General features: G+C 46.4%; 1 protein-coding gene and 1 long non-coding RNA gene across 2 annotated transcripts in view; one reads left to right on the forward strand and one right to left on the reverse strand.

Moving 5' to 3' along the window:
• The window catches only part of LOC306816267 (TOG array regulator of axonemal microtubules protein 2-like), a 28,240-nt gene extending 6,164 nt beyond the window's left edge, over positions 1–22,076 (reverse strand). Inside the window, exons 1-8 of the mRNA XM_079332734.1 lie at positions 21,883–22,076; positions 20,214–20,366; positions 18,917–19,034; positions 17,853–17,956; positions 16,298–16,502; positions 15,505–15,721; positions 14,348–14,434; positions 12,200–12,571 (exon numbers count right to left, since the gene is read on the reverse strand). Coding sequence (XP_079188860.1) covers positions 12,336–12,571; positions 14,348–14,434; positions 15,505–15,721; positions 16,298–16,502; positions 17,853–17,956; positions 18,917–19,034; positions 20,214–20,366; positions 21,883–22,040 — 1,278 coding nt within the window. The 5' untranslated portion in view covers positions 22,041–22,076 and the 3' untranslated portion in view covers positions 12,200–12,335. The remainder of the gene's footprint in view (positions 1–12,199; positions 12,572–14,347; positions 14,435–15,504; positions 15,722–16,297; positions 16,503–17,852; positions 17,957–18,916; positions 19,035–20,213; positions 20,367–21,882) is intronic.
• Positions 7,667–8,758, forward strand: LOC306816268. Its single transcript, XR_013777619.1, has 2 exons — positions 7,667–8,354; positions 8,641–8,758. It is a non-coding gene; the product is annotated as an uncharacterized lncRNA (long non-coding RNA).
• Positions 22,077–22,533: the final 457 nt, after the last annotated feature.

Genomic DNA, 22,533 nt, shown 5'->3' on the forward strand with positions numbered 1-22,533 from the left:
ACCTTTGGACCAAATCACAGGCATTGGAGGAAGTTCTGTATGCCTCCAAAGCGAAAATTCAATAACATTCACAGGACCTGGACAGAAGACAGCTATTACTCATTCATTTATCATGCAAAAGCCATTCACTGTATGGGGAAGAGATCTCCTTTCACAGTGGAACATGTACCTGACAAAGGATTTTTTTTTGGTGAAAGAACAACTAGAAAAAGGACACATAAAACCGACAAACAGCCCTTGGAATTTTACAGTGTTTGTCATTCAAAAAAGTCTTCTGGATCGTGGAGATTGCTTCACAACCTCAGAAAATTGAATGAAATAGTGGTGGAGATGGGACCTCTACAGCAAGGACTTCCATCACTCACGATGATTCCCAGAGACTGGCCTCTTGTTATTATTGACCTCAAAGACTGCTTTTTCAGTATTCCACTTCATGAAGACAATGCTCACCGGATGGCATTTTCTGTTCCATGTTTGAACAGAGAGGAGCCGATGAAGAGGTATCATTGGGTTGTTTTACCCCAAGGCCTCAAGAACTCGCCAATGATTTGTCAATGGTATGTGGCACAAACTTTGGCTCCAGCAAGACACAAATATCCCAAAACAAGAATCGTACACCAAATGGATGATTTGCTCATTGCTCCGTCAACAAACCGAGAACTGCAAGAAGTCCATGCTTGTGTGATCGAAGAAATACAAAAAGCAGGACTCGAAGTCAGCACTTCAAAGATTCAAGAAATCGCACCCTGGAAATACCTTGGATGGAAAATCACCGAACAGACAATCAAACCTCAAAAATTAGAGATCAGCTCAAAAGTCAACAATCTCCAAGACCTGCAGCAACTCCTTGGAGAGATCAACTGGATGAGATCAATTTTGAGAATCACGAATGAAGACCTTTCATCGTTGTTCGATCTTCTGAAAGGAGACGACAACATCAAATCCCCCAGGACACTTATGCCAGAAGCACAAGCAAACTTGCAAAAAGTTGCAGAAATTATACAAGACAGACAAGCACACCGATATGTGGATTCTTTACCATTCCATTTAGCAGTGTTGGGAGAAGAAACACAGCTATATGGTTTGATTTTTCAGTGGGACAAACACAAAAAAGACTCTATTTTAATTATAGAATGGGTTTTCCTATCTTACAGATCTTCAAGGACAATTCTTACAGATTTAGAAATGACAGCACAAGTGATAATAAAGGAAGAACAAGGTTGATGACAATGACGGGCAGGGACTTTTCAATGAACAATGCAGCAAGGACCACAGATTTCTACAATACCAATGAATCAAAAAATGAATGAGGCAGCAGCTTGGCCTCAATCTCAACAAGTAACACCTTTGAGCAGACAAATTCCTATAGAGACACACAGACCTGCAACAGCAGCTCAAGATACTTTAGTTGATTGGGCAAATATTAGAATGGACTTGACAAGAAGCAGAGAATGTCCTGCAATTGGGACTGGTGAAATAGCCATGCCAGTGAATTATGACCCACAAGGACAAAACCCAAGATGGCAAAAATTAAATCATGATTTAGTTAAAAATTTTATTAAGGCAATTAGAGATTATGGATTGGGATCTTCATATTTTAAACAGTTTTTAAAAGGTATTTTCAATGAATATGACTTGACTCCATATGACATGAAATCTCTTGTGTCATTGATACTTACTGACACACAAGGACTTATGTGGGAGAGCAGATGGAGAAGAGCTTTGGAGGAGCTGCGAAAGAAATACCAAGGTGATGCTCATGCTAACCTCACCATGGCAGAATTAGCAGGAGACCCTCCTCACAATGATCCAGCACAACAAGCCCTCAGGATTCCAAGGGGAGTGTTGGCAGACATCAAGGAAAAAGGATGTGAACTTCTCTTCAAACAAGATACAAAAGACTTAAGGACTGACAGTGAAACATATTTGTTTATATGCTGTTGTATCTTATCTTTTGTCAACTATGTTAGGTAACATAGTGGATTGACCAGTGATGCAGCCAAGGGAGAATGTTTGGGAAAATTTAGCATGGACAGTGGGGTTGGAAACAATTTGTTTGAGGCATTCCAGGCAAAGAAGCCATTTTCAACATGTCTGGTGGGATTGCCAGTGAAAGAATGGCCCATTCCGGAGGGCATCCCTTCATGGGTGATGTGAGTTGTGACAACTCCAGTGGACGGATGGCATGTGTGGGTTCAATTTCTCCCTGTGGCCTTTTTCAAACCAAAAGAATTAGAAATTTTTGGTTCGACAATGGATTTTTGAATTATATTTGATGTTTTAGGGGTGACAGAGAACCAAGCAATGGATGTTACTCCGAATCAGAATGTATATAGCAATTATATTGTAGTCTCAAACAAACCATCCTTCTGAGTTCTAGCACAGTTATCGTGCCTGGATGGTCTGTTTGACCTTTTTGATCTTTAACCTTTGTAAAAAGAAATTTTGAAAGTAGGTTTTTATATATTAGTGGGGCTTGTTACTATTCTCATTGCTTTGCCATGCATCCTCCCATGCACTCAGCGTGCCTTGAACAAAGCTGTGAAAAGGGTGTTCTTGGTGCAAGCAGTGGGGGGAGATGTGGGAACCCAGGGCGTACCCCTGGCCTCCTTGGAGGTCTCAAAACTGCCCTGTCAAGGGTCTCAAAGACCTCTGAGTGAGACCCTGGTGTCACAGGTGCTGAATTCTAACCCCTGGGGGAAGTTGTCAGCACAAGGAGAATGGAAACAAGCTGCCAAAATTAGTAAAGTGTAAATTAGATTGTTAGAACGTAGATAAATAGTTTTTTTTGAATGTTTATGATAAGGGACACGTGGCCAAGATGGAGAATTTGGGGGGTGGACACCTTTTCCTCCTTCTTCTCCATGTCACCCATGTTGGGTGACACGTTGGCACTCTTGGATTGGATGGGGTCAGGGCTGGACCATTTAATAAAATTGTATTGTATTGGGAAAATTTTGCAAACATATAATACGTAGTACAAACTATATAAGATCAGCCCTGCCTTCACCAGGCAGATTCCACCATGGATGCCAGGCTGAGCAGACCCTGCTGGCCAGGCAAAAAGTCTCTGAGATATGAAACAATAAACAATCCTTGGAACAAGAGAAAACCATCTCCGGCAATCTCTCTTCAGCTGCTTCAGAGAAAACCAGGGTTTGAACCACCTTCGTGTCCCTCTGGGGTGATCTCGGGGCAAAGGAGAAACCTCAGACTGGGACATATATCAGGAAGACTCAATACTGGAGCTGTCATGAGTGTTTCTTTTATCTCCTTGAATCCTTCCTCATCTTGTTTGGTCCATTTTAATCTATCAGTAGTGAGCTTTTCATATAGGAATTTTACCTTTTCACTATATCCTTCAATACACTGTCTGCAATATCCCAAAAGTCTCAGTAGCTGCCTTATTTTCCTTTTTGTTTGTGGGGAGGGTAGGGCAACAATCTCTGCTACTCTTTCAGGGTCTAACTTCTTTTTCCCTTTTGTTAGCCAATGTCCCAGATATTTAACCTCAGGTTCGGTAAACTGGAGTTTTGACTTGGAAACCTTTAATCCTTTGTCCCCTAGGAAATTTAGTAATGCTATGGAACTTGTTCTTATATCTTCCTCTTTTGGACCTGCTACCAGTAGATCATCCACATTTTGTAAAAATTTGGTCCCTTCTACTTGCACAAACTGACTCAGCAACTGTTGGCTGAACAGGTTTGGTGAGTCTAGAAACCCCTGTGGCAAAGGAGTCTCCTTGTGTTGTTGCTTTCTGTTTGTATCTGGATCTTCCCATTGAAAGGCAAAGTAGTCCCGACTGTCTTCGGCTAGGGTGCAGGCCCAAAATGCATCTTTTAAACCTACACTATGCCAGGTATCTTCAGGAGAAACATTATTTAATATAGTGTATGAATTTGAGGCAGTAGGAAATAATGTTCTAGTTCTCCACTTCACAGCTCTCAGTCTTGTACTAACCTGTAGCTACCATCAGTCTTCCGTACTGCCGAGACAGGAGTGTTATGTCTAGACATGCAGGGTTTCAAAGCCCCCTTTTTCAATAGGTCTTCTATTACAGGTTTCAATCCTTTCCTTCTTTCCATAGGAATGGGGTATTGTTTAATTCTAATGGGATCCTCTGGCCTATCAATTTCAATGTGAATCTGCTCCATTTCTAGTTTTCCAGCTTCCATTTGGGTGTGCCAGACTTTAGGATCTATTCTTTTCTCATCCTCTATTGTTAATTTATATGGACTTACCATGAGCCGGGATCCCTGTACAATCAGACTTAATTCCAAAGCTACCATTAAATCTCTCCCTAGCAAGTTATAATAAGCTTCCTCGACTAATAGCATATTCCCTAAACAAAACCTGGTCTCTGATTCTATTTCTACATCTTTAATTACTGGAACCTTGACTGGTTCCCCTTTTGCCCCAATAACCACCATAGTATCGTTGCTTCTAGTACATCCTGGGGGCAACTGCTGAACAGTACTTTGCTCAGCTCCTGAATCCACTGTGAATATGAATTCAAGTTTTTGGGTTCCCGTTCTCAGCTTTACCAGGGGCTCTCTGGATGGTCTGTACCCTAAATGAGAAAGCCCCTGACACGTCTTATCTTCCTGGAAAATCTTCTTGTCTCTCATCCTCTTCTTACACTCTCTCTTGAAATGGCCTTTTTTCTTACAATAGAAGTACTCTGGTGCATCCCTTTGATTGTCTGTGTTCTTCTGGGAGAGGCTTCGTTTCTTCTGAGGTTGACCGTTCTGTGTTGGTTTCACATTATCTTGGACCCTCTCCTGCTTTTGTGCTTCCCTCACAGCTGCTACCAACACCTTTACTTGTGCTTTCTGCTGCTCTTCTTCCCTTCTCGTATAAACCTGCTGCACTTCTCTAAGTAGGTGCTATAACCCTTTTTCCTGCCATCCTTCTATTTTCTCGAACTTCCTCTGTTATGCCTTCCCATGGTCTCCCAACAAACTGTGTTTTTAAAAGGACTTCCCCGACTGGGGAATCAGGGTCCGTTCCTGAATACATTCGGAGACTTTTTCTCAACCACTCCAACGATTCTGAGAATGGTCTTATTTCTGCCCAGTTTGAATTTTGTTTCATGTTGTAAAGAATGTATCCTATCAATCATATTTTCTAAATTAAACCAGTTGCTGTGTGCCCAATCTTCTCCCCCTTGGGAGGGTCTGGTGTTATATTTAGCTAATAAAGTGAAAAACACAGCTTTATCTTTAGTATTATGATTTTCAGTAATTTTTGCTAGGGGGAAAAAAAACACTTCAGGGAGTTCAACACTTAGTTACACGCACAACTTTCACTGTGCTCAGCCCCCTCTCTTCCCTGGGTGGGTGAAGAGACCACCCTGCTTGGGAGGTGCTACTGTAGTCACAAAACCAGCTTGTCTCTTCGTGATCCCAAACAGTCAAAAAATGAAACAAAACAAAACAAAAAACAAACCAACCAACCAACCAACCAAAACCCCAACAATAACAACAATAACAGAGTGTGCACTATGAATTTCAGTTGTTTTGTGAGGGGGAATGTAAAACCACTAAGGGAGGTCAACACTTAGTTACACACACAGATTTTGCTGTGTACAGCCCCCTCTCTTCCCTGGGTGGGTGAAGAGACTAGAGTTACATACACAAACAAAAAACAACAAGAACAGCACAGTTCTGCCTTTTGTACCAAGAGATCTTTTGTGAATTTCTGAAGACAGAGCCCTCAAACGAGCGTAGGGATGCTTTTCACGCAAGTGCGTGCAGTTTGCGGGAAATCTGAAATGCCCCCCTTGCTTTCTAGTCTGACTCACCCTGTCGAGGTGGCCAATTAGGTGTGGCTGAGGCAAGACATCCTTCTCCTCTTACAGACTACACAAAACCAGCAGCCCTTCAGTGTGTCAGAAATCCTGTCCGTGACGCCAATTTAATGTCACTATCAGCTCAACCTGAGCGGGAGTCGTGATGGTTCTTTTGACCCCAGGGTGTAAAAGACAAAAAGCAAGATACTCAGGTTTTATTCAACAGAAAGCAGTAATGCAGTTTATTGCGTGTTAGCAATTCAGTTTTGTGATAGAAGAGAGAGAGAGAGAGAGAGAAAGAGGCAAAGGAAACGAAGTAAAAGGGGAGAGAGAGAGAGAGAGAAAGGATGGGATATAGCTACCAACAGATGGGACGCATCCTTGTGGTCATCCGATGATAGATGCATCTTCAATCCATCAGGGAGAAAGAGATCTCAAAGTCTCTTTAAAAAAGTCACTTTTCATAGTACTTTTTCAAAGCGAGTGGTCTCTGGCCAAAAGGTGGGGAGATTTATGGACTATTGTATGAGGAGATCGTCACTCCATGAAACAGGTGCAGGAACAGGGTGCTTTCCCTGCTCTTGAGAGCAGCGTACCATGGCAAGCTCCAAGCACACCAACAAACAGTCCCTTGGCAAGCATTCACCTCAGCCAGGCCAGAACTCATGTCCAGAGTGAGTGGTGGGGTCCTGGGGTCTCAGTCTCTGATGATGCTGGCGAGGCAGATCAGAGAAAATTTGGACCAACTCTTACAGGGAGGAAGGGGGAATCCTTCTTCAGCCAGCTGCAACCAAGCTGCTTTTCGGAGGGGCAGGGGCTGGCTGTTGTGGAGCTGGCTGGGAGGGATGCAGTAGCATAGGCCTGATGAGCTGTGCCCGTGTCCCATAGGAATGCAAGAGTACTACCCCCCAGAGTGGATCTTCTTTGGCTGCTACCAGGGCCAGCCAGCCACCATCTGGTCCCTGGGCATTCTGCTCTATCATCTGGTGTGCGGGCACCTTCCTTTCAGAACCGGAGAGGACATCGTCCGGGGCCAGCTCTTCTTCCCGCCCCACGTGTCTCAAGGTGGAGATGTGCCTTCAGGGCACGGGAACAAGAACAGGTTTGGGAGTGGGCAGTTGGCACATCAGCATCCTGTTCTTGCAGCTAATGAGGAGGTTGATCTCCTGGGCTTAGCAGGAGGAGGTGGCACGTGTGTCTCTGTGCTGCTCACCTCCGAAAGGGAAGATGGATGGGAGGCTTTGGGTGCAGCTCTGAGCACTCCTAGTGTGGCATGGGCACTGTGGAATCTGGGAGAGCATGGCCAGGAGTTATCCAGCATTTTCTGGTTTCTCTCTGCAAAGTGCCAGCACCTCATCAGGTGTCTGCAGACAGTCATGCCTGGAAGACCTTGTAGAGCATTCTTGGCTGCAGAAGCCCCACCTGGCCCAGGAGACAGCAGAGATCCATCCCTCTGCACAGTAGGATGCAGGAGCCCAGGAAGTTCCGGCTGCTCACGTCTCGTGGTGCTCAGAGAAATCCCCAGAGCTTTTCCGTGTGGCCGCGGCACGGAGCAGAGAGCGCGGCCCAGGAGATACTTCCATGGGTCCCTGGTGAGTTGTGGAGGGAGCAGCTCAGGGCTCCCCATCTTATTGGAGAAGTCGTGGCACAGTGTGGTGAAGTTGCCCCGGACTGGAAGAGGGAAACATCCCCCTGCAGCTCAATGGCATCACGATGTCCCTGCAAGCCGAGGCACAGCTGGCGTGTTCTTCTGGAGCACGACGTGGAGCTGGAGAACGCCATCCTGGAGCTGGCTGCTGGCGGGACAAAGCCGATGGGCTTTGGTTGCGGCCCCTTCCCGGAGGACACACTCTGCACCCCGACAAAATCGATGAGTTCCCAGCTGGCACAGGGGTGGGGACGATGCTCGTGCTTCCAGGCACGGCAGGGCTTGGCCCGGCCACGCGCCGCAGGTTCCCCGCTCGGTGGCAATGGGGAATATTAATCTTTCTGCCACCTGCCCAGCTGCTTTTTGTCGGGACAGGGGACGGGTGTTGTGGAAGGGGAGCTGGCTCCTGGCCTTGCTGACAGTTTCTGCCAGCATGCCTGCCACAGACTGGGGTGGGGGCAGCCAGCCTGACCAAAGCATCCATCTGTGTGGATGGGGAGCAGCAGAGAGGGAAGGGTTCTGAAGCCATGCCCCAGCTGCTCTGCTTTGCAGGCGCTTGAGGAAGAGATGGACTCACAGGTGGGAAAGGTGGGGTTTGTCCCCACCTGTGGAGAGGTTTCATTCTCACATGTAGTGGTCAGACCTTCCCCAGGCCTGTGAAACTGTCATAACCTTTGGCGCTTTTCCTTGTTTCCAGGTCTTGTTCAGAATTCACTTTGATGCAATTGTTCTTTGTTTTTTCCAGGAAGATTGCACCCAGTGCCTGGACCGGGTGGGGAAGCGCTGGCGCCATCCGTGGAGCCCGTCCAGTGCTGGCGCTACCCCGGGGGGCCACAGTGTGTGGGGACATCCCCTTCAGGAAGGACAAGGAGCTCGTGTGGGATCAGCTCCTCTCCTGGCAGCAGGTCTCCAGAGGTGGGTACCCGGCTCCACAGCACAGGTGGCAGAAGGGCTTGGGGCAGAGGGCAGCGGGCACACGAGAATCTTGCTCTTGCAGCTGCTGAGGAGGTTGCTGTGCCATGCTTAAGCAGAAGAGGTGGAGCGTGGCCTGCCATGCTGCTCTCCTCTAAAAATGAGAGAATGGTCGGGAGGTTTGGGCTCTGAGCACAGCCAGCAGCCTGGCCCATGCACAGGCCATGGTGGGACACAGGGGACAGGAGCCTGCTGCCACTGACCGTGGCTTTCTGGTTTCTCTGCCCAGGCTACCAGCACCTCATGCCATGGAAATGGCACCACTCGGCCTGCCAGTCTGGGAGGGCTGGAGGGCGGCGGGTGTTCACTTGCTGTCAAAAATAATTTTTTTCTTGTCATTATCATCATCATCAGAGTGTTTCTTTCATCCTTTTCCAAGCTTTTGGCCTCCCTTTTTCCAAGGAAATATTTTTCTGTCCTTCCTCAGCCACTTGGTGGCATTTGGGATGGAGGGGTTAAGCAGCCTGAAAAATTCAACAACGGCTCCTGTTTCCAGCTGCAGCAGCCCCTTCAAGAACCCTGAGCTTCCAGCAAGGTCTGTGTGTGCCTTGCAAAAGGGAGTGGCTTGGCTGGGATGGAGCTGTCAACCCCCTGCAAAAGCTGGGAGGAAATTAGAAGCAGCAAAATTCCATTTTGGCTCAAAGGCTGCCCAGATTCTTCATGCTTTCCCTGTATTCCAAGATAGGCAGGCAGGGCTGGACTCCAGCAAGGTTCAAGCTCTTGGTGCTCCCTGGCATCAAAGAGATCAAGTAAACTCTTGTATGCACTGATTGCAATAAGGGAACTGAAGCAAAAAAGATGTCAGAACGGTCAGGCAGGTGAAGCAGCTAGGCTGGGGTCCCTTGCTGTCTTTTCTCCCTGGCATAGCTCAGCTCACAGACTCTCGGGCTGGGGGTGGGGCTGCTCTGCTTCTGCCAGCACCATGGCCCTGCTCTTGGACAAACAATTTTCTCCTAGGGGAGCCCTGCATACTTCTCCACACACCTTTCATAAAGGCCATAAAACCAACTGCAAACATTCTGCCTACAGCAGCTTTCCACACAGGGCTGCAGAAATCCAGGACAACTGCAAGTGAATGCTGGAAGGGTTTTGTCCTGTTCCTTCCAGCAGAATTCTCCATGATCTGATGCAATTTTACTCATATTTAACATGAGAGCTGTGGTTTTTCTATTAAAATGTTTGATGATGAATAACAAGCCTTGGGAGCATGAGGTACAGGGCTAACATGTGAAAGCATGAGCCTATCCTCCAAAGTGATCCATTTAATTGTCCATTTTGTTACTCTTTTATTTATTCCACACTAAAAAGGCAAGCCAAGCTTTGCTTGGAGGCAAAACAGGCATGGGATGCACTATGGTCCCTTGCAGGGTCAGCAGGGCTGGCAGTGACAAAACAGGCAATCTGCTTCATTGTGAGCTACTACAGAGCTACATCCCAATGTGGGATTGTTAACAGTTCTTTTCCTGCATGAGATACAAAAAGAAGGTCCCAAATGATCATGTTGCAAGCATGCAGTAAAGAACTGATCCTGCTATCCTAATGAAGCTTTGGCTTTGGCAATTACACTCTTCCCATTCACCTTTATACAAAGACACTTCAGGTTTCTCCCCACACTTGCAATGCTGGCAGTCGCTGTTTCCCATTTACTGTTCTTCCCCAGAGAGTGATGGTACAGCTACTGCTTTGAAACAAAAGGCCCTGACATCTGGATATCCTGAAGGAGCATGAAATGCTGATTAAGTGTTAATATTGGTAGCTACCCAGATCTTCACTTACCAGTACTCTCAAGCACCAGCAGGAGGGCCAGGCATCATTCTGTCCGTGGATGTTCACCTTGCTGGTGTGCAAGAGCAATGACTTTGAGGAGGGATAAAAATGCCCCTATTCAAACAGTGGGTGTGCAAGGAGATGTGAAGTTTCACTGCCTTTTCTAGGATATTTTAGAAAGATCTAAGAGACTATCAGGGCATGGAGAGGGTCCCTGATTTTGTCTCCAGAGGAATCCCCATAGGACACATGCACTCTGCTGGTGATGGCAACCCCATAAGCTCACAGACTAGTTTTCACTGCAAACACGCCACCCTTCCTGGGCTTTACTAGGCCAGGACTAGACCCATAGCTAAACAAGCACATAGAGTTTGACATACTGTTTTCCCTTCAGAAAAACTAACACATTCACATACATTTTCTTCTGTAACATCAGAAGCTGGTAACCAGGAGGATTTTGCTGTCAAAAGGCTACGGTTTGCATTGGGCCCAAAAGTGTTTTTCCCAAAGGCAAAGCAAATTGAAATGTGAAGTTTAAAATCTTAAAATGATGATGAAAGGAAACTGCAAAATCATTTCTGGAAAGGCAGCACAGTCAATGATCATACAGCCCACCAAGAGCTGCAGCTGAATCCAGAATTGCATGTTCCAATTATTCAGGAATTCATTACACTGGCAAGCACTGATCCATGGTAACCAATGATCCCATTCCCCTGGGCTGAATGGATCCCAGGCTGGGATAAAGATTTGAGAAACCATTGACAAATGTTATTGACCTCACAGTCCACTCATCCTTCTGCAAACAACTGGGATTGAAGACACCTCTGAGACAGATCTGGGTCAGATTGCAAAGGAGCAAAGCTTTGTGATTTGGGAACACTTCTCTTTGTTTCTCTGCGCAGGCCTTTTGTGAGCACAGAATACATCTAACAAGAAAATTTAGACTATACAGGATCTGTTGGTTCCATTATTCCCCAAACATGTCAATGGGTGGCCCCGTTAAAATTCCAAGTTATAAACTTGGAATTAGCAGCACAAATGACACAACATGCAAAAGAGGAAGAGGAGAGGCCAAGTGAAGAAAGAATATGGTGAGACACTGGCACATCAAGTGAGCTGCACTCTGATAACCTCCAAACTATTAGGTCCTGGACTCACATCCTCTGCTTGTTTGTTTAAAAAATAATTTATTTAAAATATAAAAATCAAAACATGTGATCAGAATAAAATATATACAATTCAAAATAAATCATCAAAATTTAAAAAATACAATCAAGATACATTTATTAAAACCTTCAGCTAACTATCAGAACATATGTACATCTGTAGCTACACCGGCTAATGCATAAATCCTTTTCTTCAAAAACTCTTTGGATAGGCAGCAGCTTCTTCCTGAGCTCAGAGGAAAGAGAACTCTTCTGGACCAGAGGCAAGGACTATGTGGCTAAGGCAATATAGGAAACTTCCAGGAAAACCTTCTTGGCAAGAGTCAGGTCTGCAAAGTGAAGACACAAAATGTAACAGAGGTCGCAATGCAAACCTAATGCATGAAGGTCCCCATTCCATGGGATACATTTCCTGGAAACCTCTAAATAGCTGCCCAGGGAAACATGCTCCTGCCAGCAGCCCCTTGGGGCAGGCCAGGGCCACACCCTGACCCACTTGCACAGAGCTCCCAGGGCAGCAGCCTGGCCTCTGGGCTGCCCTGGGACAGCAGGGAGCTCAGAGCCCTGTGCTTCCAGCAATGGCTCAGCTGCACATGCAGCCTCCTGCTCCTCTCCCTGACCCACAGATGAGCAGCCCTGCAGCTCCACGGGGCCCTGGGAGCAGCACAGCTCATGGCAGGGGGCACCTGCAGGGCAGAACTGTTCCCTGGCAATGTGCACAGGCTCTCCAGGCTGGCACAAGACCCTTCCTCCTGCCAGAGAGCGGCCCAGCTCCCACCTTACCTCTGTGTGAGGCTGAACCATGCTGGGCCTTCACCTTGTCCTCAGTCTGGAGTTGCTTCAGGCCCCCTGAACTAGGAAGGGCAGTGGAGAGAGCAGGGGCAGATGCACATCCTTCCTCAGTATTTTGTCATTTTTGGCACAGCTAAAACGTCAAATCCGGTGGTGTCCATCTCATCACTTGGTCAGCTTGCTGGAGAACACCAAGCCTTCACCAGCGCAAAATGCTGCAGAGCTTTACCCACACATGTGGGGGCTGGCTGGCAGCACACTTCTTCATCTGGGTGCCCATCACCTGGTAGAGGGCAGAGGCGAGCCTGGTGAGCACTGTGCGGACCTTGGCGCTGTGGAAAGACAGTGCCTTGTTCTCCAGCAAGGACCAGAGCACGGGCAGGGCGCAGCGCTGGACGACTTCAGGGCTCCTGGCATGAACTTCTTCCACCAGCTCTGCCGGGACAGAGACACAAGACTCTTATCACCAACCCCTATGTAAACAAAGATCTACCCCTAGTTTTGCTTCTTGGAAGCCTCTCTGGCTAAGAGCAGTGAAATAGCACACAGAGTCCCACGATCCAGAAATGGCCAAAGCAGCTGATCCTCCCCAAAACAGAACCACTAACTCCTCAGGACTAATTTCTCCAAATGGAGCCTCGTAACTGTGGCAGAATTTGTACATGTACTAGATCATTTCACAATCTGTTTCCGCATCAACAAAGACTGAAATGTCAACATGCCTTTTATTTCCATTTAGAAGTTTTCTAAACCCACACTGAAGATTTGGAAATGCATTTGGCATGCATTGGAAATAATTGAGAGATTTCTAACACAAAGATGATTCCATTTTGGTGACCCATGATGTCAAGTGCCAAAACTCTAATCTGGCTCTTCCCTTTGCTCAGTGGCACATAGTAAAAGGCAGTATTAGACCACACTTTCAAACTCTAGCCCACAGAGATGGGTGCTGCTTGACAGTTGGATTAGAAACATCACTGACTAGCTGGTGTCATTGGCAGAATGTTTTTGTGGTTTCCGACAAACAGCTGTTTCAAACCTCAGGGTGTCTTAGATAATTACCCAGACCCCATTGCTGTGGTATTTGAGCATGTCCACATTTTAATGGCATTTTCCCTTCCAATGTTAACGGCATTTTTTTACAATGTGCACTGAAATACCAGAATAGAGAGAGAAAAATGCTACACAAGGGTCTGAAATTTAACCAAAACACGAGTGTTTTCTCACATTCTCCCTGAAGCCTGCTCCCTGCTAATTTTCTGAACTGCACTATATGAAACACAGCCAAAAATTTACTAACCAACAGGCTCCTTGCATGCAAAATAACTCCAAAACTAAATTCCCTCTTCCTGGAGATCTACCTTATTCAAACACTCTTTAAAGGGCCTGTGACATTCCCAATCACTGAACATTGCCCTTTCAAGATTCCAATGAAGATACAAAGTGTATGAAACTTTCCATTTAGAGATGCTGGCACACTTAGCAGTGAATTTAGCCCCAGTTGAAGCAAGGCTATAAAGCATCTTGTCTACTGTATATTAAGATTATCATTTTTACATTCCTTGCTGACATAGCAAGCTCCTTGAGGAATATATTATCAGCTGCATTTGCAGCATTTTGGACAGCACTGACACAAGAAGACACTGTTTGAACATGCTCAGTCCAATGCCACTTTGACAGCACAGGCAGGGAGCCTCAGCACTCTGCTTCTGCCCCTCTGCCACCAAAGGCTGCCTTGCACCAAATCTGTGCCTCTAATCTGTGTGTTGAGTTGACCTAAGCTGTGACCCCCAGGCACTGCAGGGTTCAGCCTCAAAACATTCCAAGAATAAAACAAAAATTCTGTAAGGACAAAACAAAGGGATCCCTGCAACAGCACTTGCCACCATTTTCCCTAAAGGATCATAGATGTCCCTGAGCTTCCAAGAGAGGAGCCAGCTGGGTATTTTCAGTCCCTCCCTTTCCTGCAGGTGGGTTCTGAGATGCCCCAGTGAGAGCTCAGCCCCCAGGCCAAGCACCGCCCCCATCTCAGGTGCTGCACAGCTCTGCAGCAGCCAGGGAAAACCTGCCAAACACACCTGCCATGGGGATTGGGCAGGAGGGACGAGCTCAGCACCCCCAATTTGGAGCAGTTGCTCTACTGTCCATTCACAGGCACTCCCTGTAAATACTCCCTGGGAAGAGCTCTTGTCTTAGAAGGGGAGCCCATACCTGTGATCCGCTCTGTGATATCCAGAAGAGCTTGTCCACTCAGTTGACCCCATTGGTGGCTGAACTCTTTCATCAGTGATACTTTGTCTACAGGAGAAACACACATTTCTGCTCACTCTTCTGAGGTCATAGGAGAAAGGACAGTGGGGAGGGAAAGAGCAGGGCAGCCCCAATATATAAGCTCAAGTAGATTTCTGCTGATTTTTGAATCCTTTTCTTCTTTCCTTCCAGCCTATTTGTGAGGGGTTTAAATTCCCAAAGAAAAGCTCTCCTTTCACATTTGTAAATGCAAAGTTTTCTGCTGTACCAGGAGCTATGTTAAACATTTCACATCAGGGACCCCAAGAGTTCAACCACACATAAGCAGTGAAAGGGTTTTGCATTCCAGAGCAAACAGGAAGAAGACCAGACTTGGGATACAGAAAGGCACTGGGTCAGGCAGTTCATGAGTTCACAGAGCAGCTGAACTCAAGAAAGTGGAAATTCCCTTGAAGATCTGCCTCTTTAACACTCCATTTTTCAGGCATATTTCCCCAGTGCAGCAGTTTCAGAGCTGACATAAATCTCTGCAGCAAAGGAATTTAGAGCAGCCCTTGCTTGTGTACAGCCACCCTGCCCCCATGCAACACAGCATGTGGAACAAGGCATCACTGACAGCTTCATTTCTATCTGTTTGTTTTGAGGAAATTAACTTGGTGAATCACAATTTTTCCTTTGAAAAAAAGACAAAGAAGGAAGGTGGAAAATAGGCAGCTAATGCCTACAAATGTGGAGCCTTCCAGGAGGCTGCTCTGTAGAACCTCTGATGGGCCAGTGTCCCTTCATGCCAACAGCAAAGCTATTCATTTGGAAAGTCAAATGAGGTCCAAGGAAACTCCAAAAACCCCTTTGCCTCTGAATTGTAGCAAAGCTCTAGTCCAGGACCTCTTCTCCAGACAAGCAGCACAGAGCCAAGGGCTCCTGGCACTTTTGGGAAAGGCTGACACATTCAAGCCTGTTGGGGGACTGGTGTCTAAGGACTGCACCTCCACAGCTTCTGGTGAATGTGAGCTGGAGCGTTCCACAGGCAGCAAGAGCTCTCCAGGCACTCAGTGTTCTCTTGTGTCAGAGAGGCAGAGACACAGCTGAGGAGAGTCCATGTCAGGGGTCAGCCTTACCTAAATGAGCAATGGATTCTTCCAGAGCGTTCACAGCTGCAGAATGAACCCCAGGATCCTTTGAGTTCAGGTTCTTTAGTATTCCTTCCACCAAAAGGACGATCACTGGGTTCAAGTCATCTTCCAGGATGGCTATGATTTCTGCCAGCACGTCCAGCGCCATCTGCTTCACTTTCTTGTGAGTGTCAGATATTCTCAGGACAAAATCATCAAAAATCTGTGGAGAGAAGAAGCAGCATGAAAGCTGGATTGAAATGTCCTTGTTTGAAGAGGGGATGTAGAAATGAGCATTCAGTACCCAAGAAGGGTAAACACTATCTTTACCACATGGAATAGAGACAGGGATGGAAATGAGAAGCTGGAGTTGTGCCTGTGCAAGACAGGTTGGAGTTTACAGAAGTATCCTTTTAAAAATACTTGGTTTAAATCAACCCAGCCTGATCCTTCTCTCAACCATCCAAACCCATGTTGTGTCTAGAGAGTAACTGCCATGCTTTCAGTGGCTGGATTCCCTTCACTTCACCCAGCTGGGGGTAGGAGACAGCAGAAGTTACACCAGTGGAAAATTCTGTCATCATCTGATGAACAGCACCAATAGGCAACTGCTAGACAAATACAGCTGGACTGAAAGAACTTGTCCTGAAGCCTGGACCTGAATTAAATTGGTCTGGGTAAGAGGGACCAGCCTGTCCCAAACAGCCAGGATGTAGTGCCAAGACACACTGAATTAACTTTACTGCTACAAGTTGGGAGAGGAGCTAAAGGGAAGGAACAGTGAAGATACCCTACATACTTGGACAATGTTAGTGGCGACGAGCTTGGGGCTGCTTTTGCACAGGTCTAGGAGGAGTGCCACTCCTTCCATCCGTGCCTCAAACCCCTTGGCCTCCAGGAGATCGTAAAGCTTCTGGAGCGTCTCCGTTTCATCCCTGGCTGGAGGTAACGTGACCTGGGCTTTTGGACGCTGTAGGAGGCGTCCATCAGAGGTCGACTTCACCCTGGGAAATAAAACCAAATTCTGACTTGTTGGTTATATCTGGTAATATCTGCAGATAATTGTGAGCAAAACATCTAGAGGAGCTTTCCTAATCATGTGATCTCAAGCTAGAAAATCATGAGACTCTGAAAAACAACGTGGACCTCATAACAATCATTATGGGAGACTGCAAGTAACATTCTCGCCAGTGCTTACTCAGGAAAACCAAGGATGAGATGCATCTGATCTATCTTCAGATGGCTTCCCAAGCACACAGGTCACATTGTAGTGTGGGGAAAGAGAGACACTACTGCCAAGTTTAAATGCCTCCTCATATGGGAGGTCTGTGTCTTATAATAAGAAAGCTCATTACTCCAGAGAAGTGTCTCTGCACCAGGCATGACAATCTGGAACAGGAGCTCAGATGCATCTGAGCAGATGAACAGGGGCATATCTGAAGGATCTAGAAAATCAGTAACAGAGATAAAAACAGAAGCCAGACATCCCAGCACTACGTTCACATTAAGTTTGCTTTCCTAGAGACTAGATGCACAGCTAAACATACCCACTGGGAACAATTTTGGATCAACCTGCCTCTTCCATGAGCATGGGAAGATCCTAGCTATGCTACTGAGGCATGTGATCACTTTCCTGCCACCTCTGAACATGACAGAGCTAAATAAATCCTCTCTGTTATCAGAGGAGAACAAGTACAAGTAACTCTGCCACTGTCATGAAGAGACAGCAAGGACCAAATCCCTGTCTGAAATGCAGATTGCAGCACAGGGGGAAATCAACCAAACATCCTGTACATCAAGCAAATTATTTGAAGGACAGGAATATCAAGGCAGAATTGAGACACCTGTTGACCAAAGCTGCTCAGGAATTGTCTTGTTACTTACAACTTAAACTTGGTACTGTTTGAGGGTAAGAAAACCATGATTCAGCCAGGCCAAACCACTTGCATGGGAACTGCTTCTTTGGGGAACGGCATCTTACTTCTAGACTGGGACTTCTCATCAAAACACCCAGCTGAAAAATACTCCACTCAGATACAATAAAACTCGGGTTGAATTTACTTGTCTCAAGTCAGGCAGCAGAGATATGGCCCTCTCCTAGCCTGCACAACACTGCCCTTGCCACTGCTATGATTTTTCTGAGCTGCAACCAGTGGGTTTCTTTTTGTCGCCTAATTTTGTGGAAACCCCTCCAGAGAAGTTTGTTCAGTGTAATGCAGAAGTAGACATTATCATGGGGCATGTGTAGGGAAAGGAAACAATCTCTGGCCATGTCTGCCAGAAAGATTTTCCTGAGGAAGAGACATGTCCAGCCTGTCATGTGCTGTGTCACATCTAACGAAAGTGCTCAGTACCGCTGACTAGAAGGCAATGTGGTCTGGGGCTGCTTGGAGCCATCGCTCCTCTTCCTCACAGGGCTCTTGACAGAGGGGAGTTCACTCTTCTGCTCTTCCATCCCCTACAAAGACAGAGAGAAACCGCACGAATCTTTAGAATAGAAAATGGGAAATTCCCTGTTGAAAACACAAGTTAGAATCAGGATCACTACTACCAAGGCTTAGGGAAACATTTCCTAACTTACAGAAGGAAACAGGCCAGAGATTCAGTGATGCCAACTCTTTGTTTGCAATAGCCCAAGAAAGGTTATGGGTGCTGCCATACTGAGCAGCAGTTTAAAATCCCAAACTCATGAGTCTTGAGCATAAATGGGAATAATGCAAACTGGTAGGCAACAAGTGCTCTTACAGAAAGCAGCAGAAAAATTTGAACTCTTTGGGTTGAGAGGTGTTCCATTGTGTTGGAAGGCAGTTCAGTTCAACCTGGCTCTCCCTGTTCCTGCACAAAGGCACTCCCTTTTATTATGCAGATAAAAAAGAATAAAAAATTCCCCCCAAACAAACAAATAATTTTGCACCGGATGGTGCTGAATTCACCAAGCTTCTTCCAGCTCCACAGTCTTTGACAGGAGGGCAATATTCCCAAAAGACAGACAGTAACTGTAGTAATTAGGATCAACTTGGACATCTTTTGCATTTTTGGAAATGTTCTTGGCACTGCTGCTTCCAATGTCTTTTGCACAGACTCTGTTATCTTCAGAAGCACCATTCTCACTTAATTGCTTTACTGGGGGCAGAGTAGGGAGAGCACAGAGGGGGGTTACCCTTAAATGTAAACCCATTTTCTCCTCTTCCCCTTTCCTGTTTGTGACCAATATTCAAAATATTCAAAAGCCCACTTTTTCCCGAATAATATCAGTTCCTCTGTGGTCTGCAGATGAACAGGGATTAACAGCTCATTCCCAGGAGCAAAATGGTTCAGCAGAAGAGGAACGATATAAAGACAGGTTTGGTATGTTTGATCTCCTATTAGCAATGGCAATACTTGCAGAAAGGAGACATTTCTCCTGCCAAACACTTACTCTCTTCTTCATTCTTTTCAGAATATCTTCCAGGTCACGGGCAGGAACGGATCGCTCCAAAAGCATTTTACCTTCTTGGTGATTCAGCAACATCTTCACCATCTCCTGTCCATAATGCCTATGGAAAGATGGAAGGAAGGCGAAGGAAGGCAAAGGAAGGAAGGAAGGTGAAGGAAGGAACGAAGGCAGGAAGGAAGGAAGGAAGGCAGGCAGGAAGGCAGGAAGGAAGGCAGGAAGGAAAGCAGGAAGGAAGAAAAAGAAAGAAAAGTGAACAAACAAATGAAGACTGTTAGCAGAAGAGGCTGATACCTTAAAATCATCAGGTGCAATCCTTGCATAAGAAGGCATTGCCTACTCAGTAAAGAGAGAAAGAAAAACACCATTTCATTCTGAAACTGTGGGTGTGCTTCTGTGGAATCAAAGGATCCCACAGAGCATGGAAACCCATCTGCTTTGTTATAAGATCCTATTAGCAGTGCCTTGCTGCCATTGCACAATAATTTGCCTTTCTTTAACTGTCAGGGAAGCCAGAACAAAACATCTTATGCTTCCTATTAATAATTCTATATTATATGTATGCACAGGGGTACTAGTTTCTCTTGTGTCCTTGGCAGCTATTAATGGGAATTTAATCATCAAATTAAGGGAAATTGGTGGTTTGGGTTGATTTTGCCACTAGGAAACCACAATTTTCTTCAAGAAATTTGGAGGTCATCGACCCACAGATAACAGTATTCTAGAAATATGCAGAAGAGGTTTAGAAAGACTGGCTAAAGAGCCTTGAAGTATTTCTAGGAAAGCCTTAAGTTAATGAGAAATAGATGTTTGGATCCTTCAGTGATGAACATTAGACAACACTTTGTATTTGTGCACCTAAAACCAAAGAAAACTGTTTGACTGGCTAATCAGAGCTCTTTTGATCTCAGGAAGAATCCTTCAAGTTACAGGAAGTTGGCAATGCTCCTTCTTGCTGGACAACCTCAGATTACCCAGTAGTCATTTCCACAGGCAACCCAGAGCAGTGGTCACAGCACCAAGCCTGACAGAGCTGGAGAAGCGTTTGGACAATGCTCTGGGGCACATGGAGTGACCCTTGGTGTATCCTGCCCATGGCCAGGAGCTGGACTCGATGACCCTGATGGGTCCTTTCCAACTCAGGGTATTCTATGATTCTGTGGCCCTTACCCACACAACGACATGACAATATTTCCTGTGGTTTCCACTCTTCTGTGGTTTTACCTTTACAGACAGACCCTGACAGTTTTCCTGTGCTAGGAGGTGAACTGAAGATGGTTACCTTGTGTCCTGGTGACGGTCCTGAGCCAGTGTCCCTGCCGCGTGCACCAGCCTCCCAGCCCCGGCTGTGCCTGCGAGCTCCGTGACTCCAATTCTCTCCAGCAAGGACAGCAGCAGCTCGGCCGCACACTTCCGCACCTGCACGTGGCGGCTCCTGGGAAGGGAGAGCAAACACTGGGGCACAGGGACAAGGAGCAACAGCAGCACAGGCCTGGCCAGAGCGAGCTCCCTGTCATTGCTGGGGGAAGGAGGCCTGGGCTCTCCCTGACACTTTAGACACCTATAGAAGCTTCTGTCCTCAGATAAACCCAAAGTTAGCATTGCACACAAGGACTGCCTGCAAGGACGAGGGAGGAATTCAGTCTCCCTGCACTATGTGATACTCAATTTCTGTCCCACAATTTACTCTGAGAAAAATTAAAGACAGAGATCACATATGACTTCTTTAGAAATGAAAGACAATTCATGCTGACCCATCAGAGGGCACCAACTACACAGAGCTTCAGCAGGACTGAGGCTCTTTCCAGCCATTTATCCCCAAATCTGCAGACTTTTGGAAAAAAAAAGGCAGGGAAAACACGCTGTGGGCTGTGAAGTTGCAGAATATAAAGCAATGCAGCCTGTTTCTTCTGTGAGGCTTGGCAAGGGATACATCTGAATGTTTTACCCTATTCCAAAGCTGAGGAATGAGTGGCAGTCATTTTAGCCAGGTTGTCCTGTTCTAGAGAGTGTCTTTTGGCAATTATCAGGCCCAACACCAACACTCAAGGCAGCATTTGCATCAGCTGTTGCATAGCATTTGGCTTGTGAAGCTGTCTGTAAAATGATTCATCATCTCAAGGCTAACATGAAACACCAGTTTGAATTGGAAGTAGAGCTTCAAAGGCCAGGACAGTCATACAAGACTCCTTTTCACAGGAGCTGCACCTGCTGTGCAGGCTGTGCCACACCCAGCACATTCTCCCCCACGTGCTCCATGGCCCAGCAAGTATCCTTCTTATTTATTAAGTTAATAGGCATAATGAGGATTCATGATTTTTCCCAGGGCCTCTGTGGTTAGTAGCTGTGAAATATCAAAGAGCGCTCACAGCTGCAATTGCAATTCCTTTCCCACAAAAGCACAAGGCTCTATCCTTAGGCTTTGCAGGCACTTTCACTTCCCCACCATTCACCACATTTAGGCAACTCTGACAGACTGGGAGAACTCCAGGAAGCAGCAGGAAGCTGAGTCATAGGAGGTTTAGGTTGGATATCAGGAAAAGGTTTTTTACCCAGAGGGTGGTTGGGCACTGCAACAGGCTCCCCAGGGCAGCTGGTCACAGTACCAAGCCTTGACAGAGTTCAAGAAGCATTTGGACAAGAATCTCAGGCACATGCTGTGACCCCTGGGGTGTTTGTGCAAGGCCAGGAGCTGGACTCAATGATCCTGATGGGGCCCTTCCAACTCCCCATATTCTACAGTTCTGTGATCCTGAGAACACATGGGCTGCAGGAGGGCAGAAATAAGGGCCAAGAGGAAAGAAACGAGGAGGACTGGAGAATCCAGTCACTGAGCTGACAGAAGATGCAGGATGCAGGATCCTTTCCTCCCACCATTCCCATTCTTTCTCTCATCCCTTGTCCCACCTGCACGCTAGAAGGCGAAGAATATCACTACAAGAAGAACCTACCTGATTCCACTGTCCAGGAGAGAAGTCATTGCTCGTGCAGGAGTCACATTCTCCACCATGATCCTCAGGGTCTGGCTGGCTGCTTTCTCAACAAACTCTGGGGAGTTACGCAGCATCCGGAGAATGACCCGAACCACCTCATCCACCTCAGAGTCCATGTCCTGCTTCAAGGTGGCAAAAAACTCTCCCAGAGTGACAATGCCGAGTAGGACACCTTTGACCGGAGGGTTGGTCACCGGGGGAAGTCCATGAGGGGAAACTAACAATCACTTTGAAAAGGAACCAGTTGCCTTAGACAAAAGTCCTAGAAGTGATGACATGTCCCACTGTGTCCAGAGGAAACTGCAAAAGCACAATAAGAGCAAAAGAGCACAAGCACAGAAAGGAATTACTCTGGCACCAATTTTTCTGGCCTCAGACCTGCTTAGTGAAGGCCTAAAACTAAAAATTTCACTAAAGTGATTTACTTAACCCTTCTATAATGTCAATTGCTTTGATTTTAGGCCCTTGTATTTGAAAAACAAAGAACCAAATAAAAGCAAGGGCTGCTTTCAAACCATAAAGGCACAAGCCATAAGGATAAAGAGTCATGTGCTCCTGTTCAAAAAAGCAACACCAGCAGTTGAAGCACTCAGCCAGGAAACAGAAAAC

Source organism: Erithacus rubecula (genome assembly GCF_903797595.1).
Source record: "Erithacus rubecula genome assembly, contig: scaffold_478_arrow_ctg1, whole genome shotgun sequence".
Classification (NCBI taxonomy): domain Eukaryota; kingdom Metazoa; phylum Chordata; class Aves; order Passeriformes; family Muscicapidae; genus Erithacus; species Erithacus rubecula.